General features: G+C 43.7%; 1 protein-coding gene across 1 annotated transcript; it reads right to left on the bottom strand.

Annotated features, from left to right (window-relative positions):
* Nucleotides 1–16,206: 16,206 nt before the first annotated feature.
* On the bottom strand, nt 16,207–18,450 carry LOC127344948 (plastid division protein PDV1). Its single transcript, XM_051371328.2, has 2 exons — nt 18,012–18,450; nt 16,207–17,196 (listed from the first exon to the last, which is right to left on the bottom strand). Exons 1-2 carry the CDS (start codon nt 18,318–18,320, stop codon nt 16,699–16,701), a joined length of 807 nt encoding a protein of 268 aa, XP_051227288.1. The 5' UTR covers nt 18,321–18,450; the 3' UTR covers nt 16,207–16,698.
* Between the last annotated feature and the right edge of the window lie 924 nt (nt 18,451–19,374).

Below are 19,374 nucleotides of genomic sequence, written 5' to 3'. Positions count from 1 at the left end.
ATACCCAGGTACTAGTACGAGAACCAGTGAGATAAACATCTGTAACATGTATATCAAATATACCTTCTTTCTTCTTCTTGACAAGGCCGCTCTTCAGATCAGCCAGATACTTGGAGCAATTACGCTTCCAGTGTCCCTTCTCCTTGCAGTAATAACACTCAGCATCAGGCTTAGGGCCGTTCTTAGGTTTCACAGGAGGCGTGGCAGCTTTCTTGCCACCCTTCTTGAATTTTCCCTTAGACTTGCCCTGTTTCTTGAAACTGGTGGTCTTGTTGACCATCAACACTTGGTGCTCTTTCTTGATCTCAATCTCAGCAACTTTTAGCATGCCAAAGAGTTCAGGTAACTCCTTGTTCATGTTCTGCATATTGTAGTTCATCACGAAGTTCTTGTAACTTGGTGGCAGTGATTGAAGGACACGATTAATCCCCAGTCTGTTAGGAATCACTATTCCCAAGTCACTGAGTTTCTTCGCATGCCCGGTCATGGTGAGCATGTGCTCACTAACGGAGCTGCCTTCTTCCATCATGCAGCTGAAGAATTGTTTCGATGCTTCATAGTATTCCACGGCCGCATGAGTCTCAAAAATAGCTTTCAGCTCTTTCATCAACTCATGAGGATCGTGGTGCTCAAAACGTTTTTGAAGATCGGATTCCAGACTGCACAGGATGGCACACTGAACTTGAGAGTACCGAATTTTCCGAGTCTCGTAAACAGCTTTTACTTCATCGGTTTCAGTTTCTGCAGGAGGGTCACCTAGCGGTGCATCAAGCACATATTGCAGATTTCCGCCAGAGAGGAAGATCCTCACATGACGGAACCAGTCGGTGAAGTTGCTACCGTTGCTCTTAAGTTTCTCTTTCTCTAGGAACTGGTTAAAATTGATTGGGGACGCCATCTCTACAACATATATTTGCAAAAGTTTAGACTAAGTTTATGACAAATTGAGTTCAAATTTTAATTCAACATAATTAAAAAACTAGGTGAACTCCCACTCAAAACAATATCCCTCGCATTGTCTTAGTGATCACACGAACCAAATCCACCGCACCTAAGCCCGATCATCACGAGACAAGGTGTGATTTCAATGGCGAACACTCAAAGTGTTCATCATATCAACCATATGATTCATGCTCTACCTTTCGGTATCACGTGTTCTGAGACCATGTCTGTACATGCTAGGCTCGTCAAGGCCACCTTAGTATCCGCATGTGCAAAACTGTCTTGCACCCGTTGTATGTACTTGTTGATTCTATCACACCCGATCATCACGAGATGCTTCGAACCGACAAGACTTGGTAACGGTGCTACTAAGGATGAACACTTTATTATCTTGAGATTTTAGTGAGGGATCATCTTATAATGCTACCGTCACGATCTAAGAAAAATAAGATGCATAAAAGGATTAACATCACATGCAGTTCATATGTGATATGATATGGCCCTTTTTGTCTTTGCGCCTTTGATCTTCATCTCCAAAGCACGGACATGATCTCCATCATCTTCGGGCATGATCTCCATCATCGTTGGCGTAGCGTCAAGGTCAATGGCGCCGTCTTCATGATTGTCCTCCATGTAGCAACTATTACAACTACTTTGAAATACTACTCAACATGAAATTTAAAGACAACCATAAGGCTCCTGCCGGTTGCCACAATACAATAATGATCATTTCATACATATTCATCATCACATTATGGCCATATCACATCACCAAACCCTTCAAAAACAAGTTAGATGTCTCTAATTTGGTTTGCATATTTTACGTGGTTTAGGGTTTTCGAGAGAGATCTAATCTACCTACGAACATGAACCACAATGTTGATACTAATGTTTTCAATAGAAGAGTAAATTGAATCTTCACTATAGTAGGAGAGACAGACACCATAAAGCCTCTTATGCAATACAAGTTGCATGTCGAACGAGGAACAAGTCTCATGAACGCGGTCATGTAAAGTTAGTCCGAGCCGCTTCATCCCACTATGCCACAAAGATGCAAAGTACTCAAACTAAAGATAACAAGAGCATCAACGCCCACAAAAACATTGTGTTCTACTCGTGCAACCATCTATGCATAGACACGGCTCTGATACCACTGTAGTATAACGTTGCATAGAAAACAAAAAATTTCCTACCGCGAACACGCAATCCAAGCCAAGATGCACTCTAGAAGACGGTAGCAACGAGGGGTTTTATCGAGTCTCACCCTTAAAGAGATTCCAAAGCCTACAAGAGGAGGCTCTTGTTGCTGCGGTAGACGTTCACTTGCCGCTTGCAAAAGTGCGTAGAAGATCTTGATCACGATCCCTCCGGCGCCACGAACGGGCAGCACCTCCGTACTCGGTCACACGTTCAGTTGTTGATGAAGACGACGTCCACCTCCCGTTCCAGCGGGCAGCGGAAGTAGTAGCTCCTCTTGAATCCGACAGCACGACGGCGTGGTGTCGGTGGTGGTGGAGAACTCCGGCGGAGCTTCGCTAAAGCACGCGGGAGATATGGAGGAGAGGGGGGCGGCTAGGGTTTGGGAGGGGGTGGCCGGCCACTTGAGGGGTGCGGCCAACTTGTGGGCTTGAGGTGGCCGGCCCCCTCCCCTTGTCCCTCATTATATAGGTGGAAGCCCCAAGGGTTGGACTACAAGTCTCCGAATAAGACCCGAACCCAAAACCTTCCATATGATAGGGAAACCTACCCAAGCTAGGACTCCCACTAGAGGTGGGAGTTCCACCTTCCATATGGGGGGGGTGGCCGGCCCACATAGGGGGAGTCCACTTGGGACTCCTCCCCCACTAGGGTTGGCCGGCCATGGAGGTGGAGTCCCTCCGGGACTCCACCTTCCTTGGTGGTTTCTTCCGGACTTTTCTAGAACCTTCTAGAACCTTCCATAGAACCTTCCGCATCATTTTAATTCACATAAAATGACATCCTATATATGAATCTTATTCTCCGGACCATTCCGGAACTCCTCGTGATGTCCGGGATCTTATCCGGGACTCCGAACAAATATTCGAACTCCATTCCATATTCAAGTTCTACCATTTCAACATCCAACTCTAAGTGTGTCACCCTACGGTTCGCGAACTATGCGGACATGGTTGAGTACTCACTCCGACCAATAACCAATAGCGGGATCTGGAGATCCATAATGGCCCCCACATATTCAACGATGACTTTAGTGATCGAATGAACCATTCACATACAATACCAATTCCCTTTGTCACGCGATATTTTACTTGTCCGAGGTTTGATCTTCGGTATCACTCTATACCTTGTTCAACCTCGTCTCCTGACAAGTACTCTTTACTCGTACCGTGGTATGTGGTCTCTTATGAACTTATTCATATGCTTGCAAGACATTAGACGACATTCCACCGAGAGGGCCCAGAGTATATCTATCCGTCATCGGGATGGACAAATCCCACTGTTGATCCATATGCCTCAACTCATACTTTCTGGATACTTAATCCCACCTTTATAACCACCCATTTACGCAGTGGCATTTGGTGTAATCAAAGTACCTTTCCGGTATAAGTGATTTACATGATCTCATGGTCATAAGGACTAGGTAACTATGTATCGAAAGCTTATAGCAAATAACTTAATGACGAGATCTTATGCTACGCTTAATTGGGTGTGTCCATTACATCATGCATACAATGATATAACCTTGTTATTAATAACATCCAATGTTCATAATTATGAAACTAATCATCCATTAATCAACAAGCTAGTTAAGAGGCATACTAGGGACTTCTTGTTTGTCTACATATCACACATGTACTAATGTTTCGGTTAATACAATTATAGCATGATATATAAACATTTATCATAAACATAAAGATATAAATAATAACCACTTTATTATTGCCTCTAGGGCATATCTCCTTCAGATTTTTCCGTCTATGGGAATTCTTTTGATAATTGCTTGCGGAACCTTGATAAAGTTTTGCAAAGATGTGAAAAAACTAACCGTGTTCTTAATTGGAAAAATGCCACTTTATGGTTAATGAAGGAATTGTATTGGGACATAAAATTTCCGAGAGAGGTATTGAAGTTGATAGAGCTAAAGTTGAAGCAATTGAGAAGATGCCCTATCCTAGGGATGTTAAAGGTATTCGTAGTGTTCTTGGTCATGCTGGGTTTTATAGGAGGTTTATTAAAGATTTTTCCAAGATTTCAAAGCCTCTTACTAATCTTCTCCAAAAAGATGTACCTTTTGTTTTTGATGATGATTGTAAGGAAGCTTTTGAAACTCTAAAGAAAGCCTTAACAACTGCTCCTATAGTTGAACCTCCTGATTGGAACTTACCTTTTGAAATTATGTGCGATGCTAGTGATTTTGCTGTAGGCGCTGTTCTTGGACAGCGAGTAAATAAAAAATTGAATGTTATTCATTATGCTAGTAAAACTCTTGATGCTGCTCAAAGAAATTATGCTACGACTGAAAAAGAATTGTTAACTGTAGTCTTTGCTTGTGACAAGTTTAGATCTTATATTGTTGATTCAAAAGTTACAATTCATACTGATCATGCTGCAATTAGATACCTTATGCAAAAGAAAGATGCTAAGCCAAGGCTTATTAGATGGGTGCTTCTGTTGCAAGAATTTGATTTGCATATTGTAGATAGGAAAGGTGCTGATAATCCTGTTGCTGATAACTTGTCTAGATTGGAAAATATTGCTTATGATCCTGTTCCTGTTAATGATAGTTTTCCAAATGAACAATTGGCTGTAATAAAGGTGAGCTCGCGAGATAGCCCTTGGTATGCTGATTATGCTAACTTTATTGTTTCCAAGTACTTGCCTCCAACCTTTTCAGCTCAGCAAAGGAGGAAATTCTTTTATGACTTGAGGCATTATTTTTGGGATGACCCACACTTATATAAAAAAGGAGTGGATGGTATTCTCCGAAGATGTGTTCCCGAATATGAACAATAAGAGATATTGAGTAAATGTCATGGTAGTGCTTATGGAGGACATCACGCCGGAGATAGAACCGCGCAAAAGGTTCTACAATCAGGTTTTTATTGGCCAACTCTCTTCAAAGATGCAAGGAAGTTTATCTTATCTTGTGATGAATGTCAAAGGGTTGGTAATATCTCTAGACGCAATGAAATGCCTATGAATTATACTCTTGTTATTGAACCGTTCGATTGTTGGGGATTTGACTTCATGGGACATTTTCCCTCTTCAGAAGGTAACACTCATATACTTGTTGCTGTTGATTATGTTACTAAATGGGTGGAAGCCATACCTACAAAAAGTGTTGATGGTGAGACCTCTTTAAGAATGCTTTTAGATATTATTTTTCCTAGATTTGGAGTTCCTAGATATATTATGACTGATGGAGGTTCTCATTTTATTCATGGTGGTTTTAGGAAAACTCTTGCTAAATATGGTATTAATCATAGAATTGCTTCCGCTTATCATCCTCAAACTAGTGGGCAAGTAGAACTATCAAATAGAGAGATTAAATCTGTCTTAGAAAAGACTGTTAATAAAACTAGAAAGAATTGGGCTAGTAAATTGAAGGAAGCACTATGGGCTTATAGAACTGCTTATAAAAATCCCATGGGTATGTCACCGTATAAAATGGTTTATGGAAAAGCTTGTCATTTACCTTTAGAACTAGAGCACAAAGCTTATTGGGCTGTAAGAGAACTAAATAAAGATCCTAAACTTGCTGGTAAGAAGAGGTTGCTACAATTGAGTTCTCTAGATGAATGGAGAAGTGAAGCTTATGAAAATGATAAACTCTTTAAAGAGAAAGTTAAGAAATGGCATGATAGAAGGATTATCAAAAGAGAATTTAATATTGGGGATAAAGTCCTATTGTATCGGTCTCGTCTCAGATTCTTTGCAGGGAAATTACTCTCGAAATGGGAAGAACCATATGTTGTTGAGGAGGTGTATCGTTCAGGAGAAATTAAAATTAGCTCTCTCCAAGGCAATGCCACACAAGTGGTGAATGGACAAAGACTCAAGCATTATATCTCAGGTGATTCTTATAATGAAGATGTTGATGTTATTCGAGTGGAAACACCGGAGGCTTTCATCAAAGGTCAAATTGACAGTCCGCCAGAACTCGACTTTGAATAGGTAACAGTATTGGTAATAAAAAGTTCGCGTTTTACTTTCCGAACAATGTTTTTGTTGTTTTTGGAAAATATGAAAAATTACGAGATCGAAACGGAGTGGAGGAGACGCACGAGGGCGTGCCCCCATAGGCCGGCGCGGGCCCCAGCCTGGCCGCGCCGCCCTATGAGGTGGCCACCTCGTGGCCCCTCTCCGACTCTGGTTCGACCTGGTACTTTCCTTTTGTCGTAAAAATTCCTGCTATATAATCCCCCGGACCCCTGGAGGTCCGTATATCATTTTCTCGACGTGTTTTGTTTCGAGCTGTTTCTGCCAGTGTCTGTCTTTGATCTAGGAGCACCATGGCCTCCAACAACAAGGGCAAAGGGCTTTCGGAGGAAGAAGTGAAGAGGGTGTCGTCAAAACAAGAGCAACAAGCCGTTGGAAGTAAGCAAATCTTGGTGGGATCTGTTGACACTCGACGTTCTTTCTCTCATAACTTGCAGGGACCCTTACCACCTGCTCTTAGCCTCGACTCTTTCCCTGTGTTGGAAGAAGCTCTACGGGCTACCGATGAGTTTTGCGATGAATACCGTGCTCTAAGAAGAGAAGTGGAGATACTTCAGGAGGAGAATTACCGACTCCGTAGAATGCTGGAATATTACTCGATTCCCATCACAAGGCTGCCACCACCACTTTCACATAACAATGAATCTCTTAGAGTCTTAGTGCAGAATTGCCAAACTGAGAAGCTGAAGCTGAAGGAGATCTGTAAGAATCGCGGGAAGGATTCATCATCACCACCGCCGAAGGGGTAATTTATCATCGGTATTGGCATCCCCTTGGTTTGTTCCAAGCTTGGGGGAGTGCCGCGGTATCACATCATCATTATCTTTTACTTTTTACTATCAAGTAGTGTCATATCATGAGTAGGGAAGTTATCATATAAGATGGGTTGCAGTGTGGAAGTATCTCTCCTTAGTTGGTTGTCTATGTATCCCTTGGTGTGAGTTATCGTTATGGAATATTAATGAGAAGCCTTATCATTTACATATTGCACATCTTATTTTAGTTTGCAATCTCTATTATATGATTGATCTTGTTATTAGTATTGGTATCACTTTGGGAGCATTGAATAAATCTATTTGGTTTTGGCAAACTTAGCATTGGTCAATAGCAACAACACTTTGAGGTTTAAGTAGAAAAGAGAAATACATGTAGATATGTTGTTTCATTGTCTTTCTTTCTTGTTAGCTCCTTAGTTTGTTATTCTGAAGTTAAAATTGTTTGTGCTTACAAGGAAGATGCATGATTGTTTCTATCACATGTATATTTGTTTGTTTCCCGCAACTCTTATGCTTGCTAATTAACCTTGCTAGCCAAAAACCTGTACCGAGAGGGAATGCTTCTCGTGCATCCAAACCTTAACCCAAACCTATGCCATTTGTGTCCACCATAACTACCTATTACATGGTATTTTCTGCCATTCCAAGTAAATACTTCGTGTGCTACCTTTAAACAATTCAAAATTCATCATCTCTTATTTGTGTCAATGTTTTATGGCTCATGAGGAAGTATGTGGTGTTTTATCTTTCAATCTTGTTGGGCAACTTTCACCAATGGACTAGTGGCTTCATCCACTTATCCAATAATTTTGCAAAAAGAGCTGGCAATGGGGTTCCCAGCCCCGATTAATTACCTTCATGATTTTACAAATAGACACTCCTCCATGGTATGTGATTGTTGGACGGCACCCGAGGATTCGGCTAGCCATGGCTTGAGAAAGAAAAGGAGGGGAGGAGTGTCATCTAAATAAAACTAAAATAAAAAGGCACTCCTTCATGGTATGAGATTGTTGGCAGGCACCCGAGGATTCGGTTAGCCATGGTTTGTGAAAGTAAGGTTGGAAGGAGTGCCATCGAAAATGAAAATGTTTTAATGGGAGCCGCTCTTTGAAGGTTGTCTGGCAAGGGGGTTAGAGTACCCGCTACTAGTCGTTGACAACAACAAACACCACTCAAAATGTTACTTTTACTCTCTTTATATGATTTCAAAACTGAAAAGCTCTAGCACATGATTTAATCCCTGCTTCCCTCTGCGAAGGGCCTGTCTTTTACCTTGTGTTGAGTCAGTAAACCTATTTCCCTCCATCTTGAGCAAGCATTTGAGTTGTTGTGATCAAACCATCTATATTGTGATTTACTTCATCATGTCTTTTACTCTTCCTTGTTTAGTACAAGTTTTGTCTGAATGAATATAGCTTTGAAAGTTATCAATGATTATGAGGAGATTATTATGATTGAGTATGCAAGTTGTGCCATATAAACTTTAGCATGAGAGCGCTGCTCGATAGATAAGTATAATCTATTAATTGTTCTCTGACCAAGAACGAAGTTTGCCATTACCAATTATGATTTCTTATGCACCTTTATTTGTGATTACCTTCTACTTGTTTCAAGTTTAATTATATGAGGAAGTTGTTCACTAGAATGTCTTGTGTGAATGAATATGATGCTTCTTGTCCGTATTTTATTTATCGACTCTTCACTCCATAAACATGTGGTCCTGTTTACCGAGTTCAGTTTCGCTTGGGGACAAGCGAAGTCTAAGCTTGGGGGGAGTTGATACGTCCATTTTGCATCACTATTTTATATCATAATTTGCTGTTATTCATTGATATATTTCATATTGAGAGGTAATACTTATGTTATTTCATCTATTTTGCATGTTTCATGATTATTGGAGGATCGTGCACCGGAGTCAGGATTCTGCTGGAAAAATCGCCGTCAGAATGCAATATTTTGGAAGATCAACAATTGACGAAATTTATATGAAAAATCATATTTTTCCAGAAGACGAAGGGAGCCAGAAGGAGGAACCGAGGAGGGCCGAGGAGGGGGCCCACAGCCCCCTCTGGCCTCCTCTCCTTCGCGTACATCTTCGTCCCGAAAACCTAAGCTCCGGGGGATAGTCGCGAAGAGTCACAGCCGCCTCTGCGGGGCGGAGAACACCAGAGAGAAAAGAGCTCTCCGGCAGGCTGAGATCCGCCGGGGAAATTCCCTCCCGGAGGGGGAAATCGACGCCATCGTCACCGTCATCGAGCTGGACATCATCTCCATCACCATCGTCATCATCTACATCATCATCACCGCCGTCTCCACCGCTGCACATCGTCAGCGCTGTAACAATTCGGGTTGGATTTTGATTGTTTGATAGGGGAAACTCTCCCGGTGTTGATTTCTACTTGTTATTGATGCTATTGAGTGAAACCATTGAACCAAGGTTTATGTTCAGATTGTTATTCATCATCATATCACCTCTGATCATGTTCCATATGATGTCTGGTGAGTAGTTCGTTTAGTTCTTGAGGACATGGGTGAAGTCTAAATGTTAGTAGTGAATTATGGTTGAGTAATATTCAATGTTATGATATTTAAGTTGTGGTGTTATTCTTCTAGTGGTGTCATGTGAACGTCGACTACATGACACTTCACCTTTATGGGCCTAGGGGAGTGCATCTTGTACTCGTTTGCCAATTGCGGGGTTGCCGGAGTGACAGAAACCTGAACCCCCGTTGGTATATCGATGCAGGAGGGATAGCAGGATCTCAGAGTTTAAGGCTGTGGTTAGATTTATCTTAATTACTTTCTTGTAGTTGCGGATGCTTGCAAGGGGTATAATCACAAGTATGTATTAGTCCTAGGAAGGGCGGTGCATTAGCATAGGTTCACCCACACAACACTTATCAAAACAATGAAGATTAATTAGCCATATGTAGCGAAAGCACTAGACTAAAATCCCGTGTGTCCTCAAGAACGTTTGGTCATTATAAGTAAACAAACCGGCTTGTCCTTTGTGCTAAAAGGATTGGGCCACTCGCTGCAATTATTTCTCTCGCATTTTACTTACTCGTACTTTATTCATCTGCTACATCAAAACCCCCTGAATACTTGTCTGTGAGCATTTACAGTGAATCCTTCATCGAAACTGCTTGTCAACACCTTCTGCTCCTCGTTGGGATCGACATTCTTACTTATCGAAAATACTACGATACACCCCCTATACTTGTGGGTCATCAGCAGGCTGCCCTCGCCGTTGCGCTGGAGGCAGAAGAGGCCGCCCGCATGCAACCAACCTGTGTCGCAGTGTAGGCGGTGGTGGAGCTCCTCCGTCAGGACATCGCGGAGATGACGGCCCGACAGGCTGCCAGGGCCACCGAGATTGATGCGTCAACCGACATGGAGGTGATGGCTATCACGGCTGCTCACATGGTGCATGGTGTAGTGTACGGTGGCGGCGCGTATGCACCGGAAGGCTATGACCTTCGCGTGCCACGCTAGGAGGCACGCCATCCGCGAAAGGATACGCCGGACTACCGAGAGGATGCGCGGTGGTGACAAGGGCCAAGGCAGCTTCGGTGGTGAGGCGGGGGGGGGGGGGGGCACGGAAGTCGGTGAACAGAAAGGCAGCGAGGGCCAAGCCAGCTAGCGCAGATGGTGGAGTGGAACCAATGTAGTTTAGCTTAGTTTAGTTTTAGCTATGGATAAAATGCAATGAAGATTCTAAAACTGTGCTTTATGATGGAAAAAAAAAACGATGCACTCACTGAATTGTGGCTAGGGACGGTCGCTCTCGAGTCCACGCGCTATCCGCGTGGCTGCAAACTTGGTCTAAATTCAAACATGGTTCGTCTAAGAACAAACGCGTCCCTATGTGTGTTCCTATGTTGTTAGCCGTTGGACCTCACTTTCGGGCACGATGGACCACACGGATGTCTAACCTTGAAATGTGGATGGCCGTTCGAGTTAACTTTACGTTCCCATAGCCAACAAGCTGAAACGGAGGGCGTTCTAGTAGCGGCGGTGGAAAGGAAGCGAGGAAGAGGGATTGTTTCCATCAGAAAAACACCCGACCAATCTGCAAGATAGGCTCACCAAAATACTTCTCCTTTCTCTAAAAAAATACTTCTCCTTCTTTCGTTTTCCGTACGATTGTTTCCCCGTAATGGTGGAAGCGGTGATGGCAAGTGGTGGGAGCCCGAATCGAAGACGGTTGCGTTCCTAATAATATACTAAAATATTAGTCGCTCCCGTGAAAGAAAGGAGAGGTGGCGGCTAGGGTGGAAACCCTAGCAGCCGCCGCCACCCATCTGCCTCGTCCTCGTCGTCTATGACCGGGAATCGACGGGTGTTCACCTCCTCTGCTAGCCTAGCCACTCCGATGGTGGGAGGGGGTGGGGACCACGGATCTGCGCTCGGCGCTACAAAAGGTCCCTAAAGTTAAAGTTTGGTCAACCAGCATTGTCGCTATGGTGGCTATGAAGGTGTTGTGCGAGACAAGAATAAGGTATTCTCGCCTCCTTGTCCACCACGTCGGCGGCGATATCGCCGGTGGCGTTGAGAGGGTGAAGATTCGTCTGGTCGCCGCTTCCATGGTGTGGTGGATCTCGTCCAGTCTACGCATGTTAGTGGTTTGATGCTAGAAGCTTCGAATCCTCATCAAGGGTTCAATAGCGACGACTTCGGCTCTGGGGTGCTAGTCCTTTGAGGCACGTGTACGAAGACTTCCCGGCTGTCATCAACATCGTCAGGCTGGCTCCGGTAAGGGAGCGGCGACAACGGTGCATCGGCGGCTTGCTCTAGCCGTACTAGTGGTTGTTAGGTGATCCAAAGACTTCGATATAATTTCTTTTATGTTTGGGGTGTTTTGTACTTCTTTTGAACTTGTGGAATAGATTCGGATCTTTCTCGCAAAAAAAAAAAATCCTTAAATATCCACACGTATAGGCGAGGTCAGGATTCGAAGAAGCCCAGGTCGGCGATGGCGGCGCTACGACAGGCGGCGAGGAAGCTCTTTCTCCAGCGAACTCAAGCATCGGCTGTTGAGTGCCGGCTCGTGCCTAGGCTCATCCACGCCGGTCGACCTGCCTCTTCAGCCTCCGTCGCACAAGAGACGGCCACCCTCAAGGTACAAATTAGAAATTACGCATCTTTTATGTTCCGTTTGTTTTCGCAGATCGGATGGTACCCTAGATAGTTATTTTCTGCATCGTTTGATGCACTTACCTCTTACTATGTATAGTACTCTATAACTCGCTAGGCATATTGATTATTGACTAGCTCAGCCAAGCGCATATTCTGAATTTTTCTTAGCTAGTCATGATCCGTCTGTACATATAAGGCGAGTTTCTAGTATTTCAAATGTGCTATCTAACCGGGCACTTCAGCAGTCAACTATGCAGGAATTTGTTCCTTTTGTGCCTTCAGTTTTGTAGAGGAAACCCCAGCAGTTCATATTCTTCAGTGCTTAATGACCTGTTATGCTAGCACCTCTGAAAATCGGTAGCTCGATCCGGTAGGACTTTACACCAATTTATTTGCATTACATGTCCCTGAAACAAAGGCTGCATGATTAAGCAAAATATTTGGCATTCTAGATTATTTTGGTATCCTAATTGAGGCCATAAAATGTATGATTTTTTAGCATTCGTCTCTTTCTTTCCAAAAACACAGCAGGTTGCTTTATATTTTTAAATTATTGCTGCAGTTCTCAGGATACGTTACATAGAATCATTTGCTTCTTGCACTTACTTTCTATTCAGTAGGCATGCTGATTGTCGTAGCCATGCACATTCTAAATCTTTCCTAGCCAGTCATGATTTGTCCATGTAAATCGGATGTCCTAGCAGTTTCAAGTCTTGTATCCAACCAGATTTTCGGCAGCCAATTTTCACGAATCTACTATTTTACTTTATGCTTTATTTAGCTACATTTTCGGCAAAGAAATATCAGCATTTCGTATTCTCCCGTGCGTGACTAAAATCTTCATTTTGTGCGTGCAAAATCTTCTGCAGGATTTAACTGACCCTAACGATAAGGAGGCAATTGCTGAGCGTATTATTTTAGTGAAGGGTAAAGTTGAGGAGCTTTATGGCATTAGTTCATCGATCGAGCGCCACCTTATCGGTAGAGGACCATATGTCCGTTTTAATCGGAAAGTTGTCTCAGAGCTGTCATCGCTTGTTGATCCAAAGCCTGAAGACCCCGTCTGGTAATTCTCAAACATGACCACACATGCGTGATTTTTCTATCCTCTTTTAGAACATTCTATATCTTACTCTTGACATAATTGGGGTAGGACTCAGATGCAAACCAGTAGGATAAGAACCAAGTTCCTGAAGTTCGCAGGCTTCATCGTATACTCATATGTGCTCCTACACCTTCCCCAATTGCACAATAAGAAGGATGAGAAGACAGCCCTGGGGCCTGGGGGCATGGGTGAAGTACCGATCGCGTGATGTTTGATCTGGATCTGAACTTAAGTATGGAAGTTTCGGTTTGGAGATGTTTGATAACTGTGAGCTTGTCGTAGAGTAGGAATTTTTAATCTTGCTTCTGTCCTGAGAAGTTTAGACTTATCATAACATAGATAGTTAAACTATCGGGCAAGAACAGCATGGTTCACCTTATGTGTTGCAGCTTGCATGCAACAACATTTGCTCTATCGTTCGTGTAAATGTAGGCCAGAGAATTGAAGAACTGTAGTGTTTAGTTAGCAAGCGCCACCTGTTATCGCTGTGTCCAGTGGTGGAGCTTGAAACAAATCAGTGGGGGCAAAAGGAGAAATTATGACGTTTTGGGGGCAAAAGACTAAAACAAACTGATCTAAGCCCATCCCCAAAAAAATTATTTTAAAGTTTGGTCCAAACCTAGGGGGAGGGGGCGCCCCATCCCCCGACTTGCATGTAGCTACGTCAGTGGTTGTGTCTCTTTTGTCGTTTTTAAATATACCCTTTGATGTAATATCACCCGCTTCCTTCATGCCCTTTGTTGTATATATACTCTGGATCATTCCATTTTAATATCTCACATGTTATCACACATGCGACTCTCCCAAGAGCAACAATTTAAGAAAAATAGCAAGAAGAGTAAAGGTAAGAATCATCGATAGAGGACAACCGTCGCGCGACCATGGACCTTGGTTGCTGTTTTGATTCATACATTGGTAGTCGGTGTTTCTTTCTCTTGGAGCACCGTCGTTGTGGTGGCCATCGACGTCATGATACACGCTCAACCATCACTCAGCAGGACGTTGGTGCACATGTTAGACCGATTAAGTCGGTCTACGTTCTAATCCCTTTTGAAAGAGCTAGAGGAAGTAATGGGATATTTTAAGCCACTCTAGCCTCCTTCAGCGTCCCTCCACTCGAGTGGCTTCTTGACGGACTGGCCACCATCCGCACGCCAGCGCTGCCGACCTAATCATATGACTTCATGATTGACCTTCTGCGTGGTTCTGACTTGCCGCCAGGCAACAACACCCCTCCCCAGAGGATTGATGCCTCGATCTAACCGAACCTGACTAGGAGGGGATTAAGGCCTTATCGATACGAACTGCATGCATGGTATATGCATGACTCACTTGAGACTCACACAAATCCTCAATGATAGTTCAATTAGAGGAGCCAGAAATTTAGAAGAGGTGTGCCATTTCTTGAGGAAAATGAACCATTGCAAAATCTGAAATATTTATCTCCTCGTACGCTCCCAACACTACCGGATAAATTTGTCATGGTGCCTCCAACCTAATGAGAATGAGAGACTAGAAGCAAAATAAAAGTTTACATTGTTTATGTTTCCTGCAAGTAGTTAACATTATCGAGTAAAGTTAACCCGGAACCTCCGAGGCGGGACTTAAAAAGTTGTTGCCTAATAGTTGCCCCGAAAATTTGCCTTCACTGCCACGAGCTTATGGGACATAATTGCCCATCAACTCGAGACTCTGAGATTATCTAAAAGTTAGCTCAGAAATTGCTGAAAGGAAATTGTCGGGTCAATTGGCAAGGTAAGGGCTCCGACAAAATTAGCTTTATTCTAATGGAGAATTAAACTATGCAGATACTTTTCAAGCACAAATCTAAAATATGCTAGGCTCAATGATGTACACCAACAACTATGAATAAGCAAGATTTGCGCATACAATAATAAGCAAGCAATTCGAAAGCTACACACGATATGTCGATATACATATATACCAATAATAGTAGCAGTATGACTTGTGGAATGTAAAGGGGGACGCTCCAGTTGGATGCATCCACTGCCTACTTAGGCCTCGTTCGGTTACACCCTACCGCGGAGGGATTGGCTTGGAAGTTGGAATGGCAGGGAACCACGTTTAATTCCTGGCTAATACCTCCCAATCCATGTCAAACCCACTCAAACCGAACAGGGCCTTAAAGGGTTCTTCATCCACAATAAAATCTAAATTTTCAGATCCAACTTGTCCACCATTGTTGGCCTTTGAAAATATTCAATTATCTCAAAACCTCCACAGTCAATCTTGCATTTCTTGAGGGAAAAGATAGAGGTGACCTATATCTTTATTTCCACCAAACCAAAATTTGATTTCCAATTCCAAGTAAGCCAACTCTCTCTTTTCCCTCAAAGGGAGGTGATCGATCTGTCCACTATTTTCCTTGATGGCAATTCCAATTTTGTCAAGGTTTTTCAGCAAAGAACACAACTGTGAGTGTTTATACTCTGCCAGTTTGTTTAGCTGAAATCGAGCTTGCCAAAATGAGGATGGCCTTTGACAAATCAGATCGCTTCTTATACCAACAGACTATCTTTCTGCCCAAAAGAAATCATTTAGCGAGAGACAAATCTTCATCCGCTTAACAAGATCTCCTTTACTTTACCGGTTCCAGATTTCGAGTAAAGAGGCCCTGTCTGCTTATGAAGTAAGTACAATCAAGTAAACCTCAGCACTTTTTTAACATGACAATCAAATATCATGAAAAAAGACATGATTGACACTATGATTATGATTAGTACAAAGTGACCACCAGAAAGAAGATAGCAATGACACAGAAAATGGAGCTTACATTTCTCAATACGTAACAAGAGAATCAACCAGTACTCCTAACAGTATTTACACTCTCAACCTCCCTGTTATGCATATGGTGCAACCAATAGCATCATGCATAGGATACTTGTTTAGTTTCACCTTTTGACAGATTGCAGCACAAAAAAGAAAAGAAAAGAGAACACATCGCAACCAACCAGCAGCATCTGTAAAACAGTGGCCAGGCGGATAGGCGAAGAAGCTTCAGCACCAAATATGACCACAACAAAGAAAAGTCTGAGAGCATCATCAAGCACAAGAAAGAGCAAAGCACATGCCCTCAAGTGTACTCCATCTCCATTAAAGAGGAAAAAAGAAATACAAGTGTCACATGTGCTTTTACAACAGCCATGACAGAGTCAGTAAAACAGAGAACCTTGAAAAGTCCTCATGAGGATGTAACAACTAACAAGAACCGGGTAGTCTTCAACTCAAGCAGAAACTAGGAGCAGAATGTGACTCAAGACGGCCGCTTTCAAACATGCTTTCAGCAAAACAATCCATCAGTAAGGACAAATCCATTTACAAGTTGGGGGGTACAACTGAAGTATCGAGGAAGGTAGACAAATCCATCCGAAAGAATGTCACGTCTAGTACCTTAGTAGTATGGAACACTGTCCAGTCCATTGTAAAGAATGGTTAGTGGCCTAACAAAACCGACAAAACCTATCACTGGGTCAAAACTTTTCTGTACAGGCAAACTGCATGTGATCTGATTATTTCTCAGCCTCTGGCTAGGTACACCTCAAGATGCTTTCCTTTGCCACCCTGTTGTGAGCTCCCAGATTGGTAACTGTAATCAATCCTCTTCCTATATTCCATTGGTTGAGTTCTACTTCTGAATGTGACTTGATGCAACTGCAAGAAAGCGAGCATACTTACTGCAAACACTGCCGCATTACCCAGAGCACCACCAATCTTGTCCACTCGAAACGAATTCTTGGCTAAAGATAGACTACCGGATAACAAGTTTGCCATGATACTGGAACCATTGCCCCCATTTTCTACTGCCTCCTCCCCTGACTGGCCCGTTGCACGGAGATCTTCTGGCGAGATAAATCGACTCTTGTCGCTAACCTCGCCTACAAATGCTAAGGTTTCATCAATGACTCTATACTTCTTCCCCTGATGTTCAGCTAGCCGCGTAGCAAGGACTATGCGGCTTTGCTCCAGTCTTGCAATGGCAGCATCCCGCTCAGCCTGCTGCTGCGATTGAACAGTCTGTGGAGAAAATATTGATGCAAGTAAATAACAGATCTCATAATTACTGTACTGGAGAAACAGCTGAACTAACTGAGCACATTGTCAACTATGCCAGTGCAGATTTTCAAATTTCTCTATCAATTGGAAAAGGCAGAAGGGGTTAACAATAAAATTAAGCCCGAAGAAGACAAGCTCTGTCTAACGAAATGAATCACTGCTTAATTCAATCGCCCTTCTAGAAATGAGAACCAACTATTGAACAGGCACGGTTTCCATCCCGCCTTGTTGACATGAGACGAGCATTGAGGACAGGACAGCAAACAGGGCAACGAAATCCATGTGGATTGCGAAATTTTCAGATCCACACAGCCTATGTTTCACTCCCAATCTAGAACAGCGGCTTGTAGCCAATTTGAAGACGGCCAAACCAATCCAAGTCAAGATCATCTAGACAGAAAACAGCAATCAGAGGAAAAAATAACCCAGAATCCATCACAGAAATCTATAACCCTGCTACTAATATTGTGTAACATATGAACATTGAGCAGCACCGCAGCCTACCATGTGAACAACATGATGCATTAATTAGCCAATCACCCGAAACGCTGCGTGGATCACAAAGAGGCCAATCGTAGTAGAGGATACAAAAGAGGCACCGGGAATCGGGATTCCCCAATCACGCGAACAGCGCACCCTCACCCCTCACGGATCCGCTATCTATGTATTCATTGCAGCAACTCGGGCGAGCGTGGACTACGAAGTAGTACTAATCAACAGAGAGAAACCCTAGAGCACACGAGGGGAACGAGGGTAGGGGAAGGGGGCGGTCTCACATGCACGAACTCGAGGTGGTCCTCGAGGTCCTCGAGCGCCGACCGGATGGCGTGCAGGCTCCTGGCCTCGGCCATGGCCTCCGCCGCCGCGGCAAGGGCCGAACCGCCGCCGTCCTCGGCTCCTCCTCCCTCCGGGCGGTCCTTGAAGAAGACGTACCCGTTCTTCCGACGGGAAGAGGCGGAGGGTCGCTGGGGCGGCGCGGTGAGGAAGTGGGTGGTGGAGACGGCGAGGATGGCGTCGCTGAGGCGGTCGTGGAGGTCCCAGATCCGCTCCAGAACCGCCTCCGCGTCGGCCGCGTCCCATCTCATCACCTCGCCCTAGCCCTAGGGTTCGCGTGCGGATGGGGTGGGAGTGGGACGGCGAGGTGGGAGAGGTGAGCAAAGGGAGGGAAAATGGTGGAAGAGAGAGTGAATTGGTGGAATATGTGACGGCGGCACGACCGATGCGGAAGGCTTTTCCGTTGTTTGTTCGCTGGCGGACGAAAATATCGTGGTGTTTGTTTGCCTCCTTGATTTGTTCCAATCAAAGCTTCAATCATCTAATTCAAGCCAAACTTTTTAGTGTTATTTTTTATCGAATTACTTGATAGTCTTAGAGCATCTCTACTTGCCTCCCTCAAAGCGCGTTCGTCAAATACACCGGATCAACCGTTTGGAAGACTCCGTTGCGTGGTGTCCTTTCTGGGATATCCGTTTTCAGCCGCGGCCACCAAACGATGCCCAAAATAATTAAGTAGGACAAAAATAACAATTTGATTCAAATTTAATTACATTTTAACTACCGGTTCATCTACCCTATCCTACTCGCCGTACTACGGGGCGCTCAACGGTCTCATCTCGTCGTCACCTCCCTCTCTCTTCCGCTCTCGGAGACGTCGCATCCTCTGGAGCCCCGCGAAAAGAGCTCGGAGTTCAGCTGGTCCTCGAAGAGCCGCTTGAAAGGATCGTATGGACACCTAGAGGGAGGGTAAATATATGCTAATCAAATTTTAAATTCTTTTTCAATTTAGGCTTGATACAAAGGTAAATTCTCTAGATATGCAACTATGTGAATTTACCTATATGACAAGATGCAAACAAACAATACACGGAGCAAGATACAAGAAGTAAACTGCGGTAAAGGATAGAAGTAACCGAGGTGAACACGCTGATGACCCACAAGTATAGTGGATCGCAACAGTCTTCGAGGAAAGTAAAACCCAAATTTATTGATTCGACACAAGAAAAAGTCAAAGAATATTTATAAGCTTTAACAGATGAGTTGTCAATTTACCAACACCTGAAAATAGACTTGCTCGCAACAGTTTATCGGTAGTAACAGGTAGTGAAGTAACAGCAGTAGCGATGATTGCAGTAGACAGCA

Source organism: Lolium perenne, chromosome 6, assembly GCF_019359855.2.
Source record: "Lolium perenne isolate Kyuss_39 chromosome 6, Kyuss_2.0, whole genome shotgun sequence".
Taxonomy (NCBI): domain Eukaryota; kingdom Viridiplantae; phylum Streptophyta; class Magnoliopsida; order Poales; family Poaceae; genus Lolium; species Lolium perenne.
Note: the sequence above shows the minus strand (reverse complement) of the source record. Positions and strands in the feature narration are given on the sequence as shown.

Coding starts and splice junctions, on each gene's coding strand:
- LOC127344948 (XM_051371328.2), bottom strand. CDS start 18,320: ATGAGATGGGACGCGGCCGACGCGGAGGCGGTTCTGGAGCGGATCTGG. Junction 17,197..18,011: donor ACCACCTCGAGTTCGTGCAT/GTGAGACCGCCC, acceptor TTTTCTCCACAG/ACTGTTCAATCGCAGCAGCA.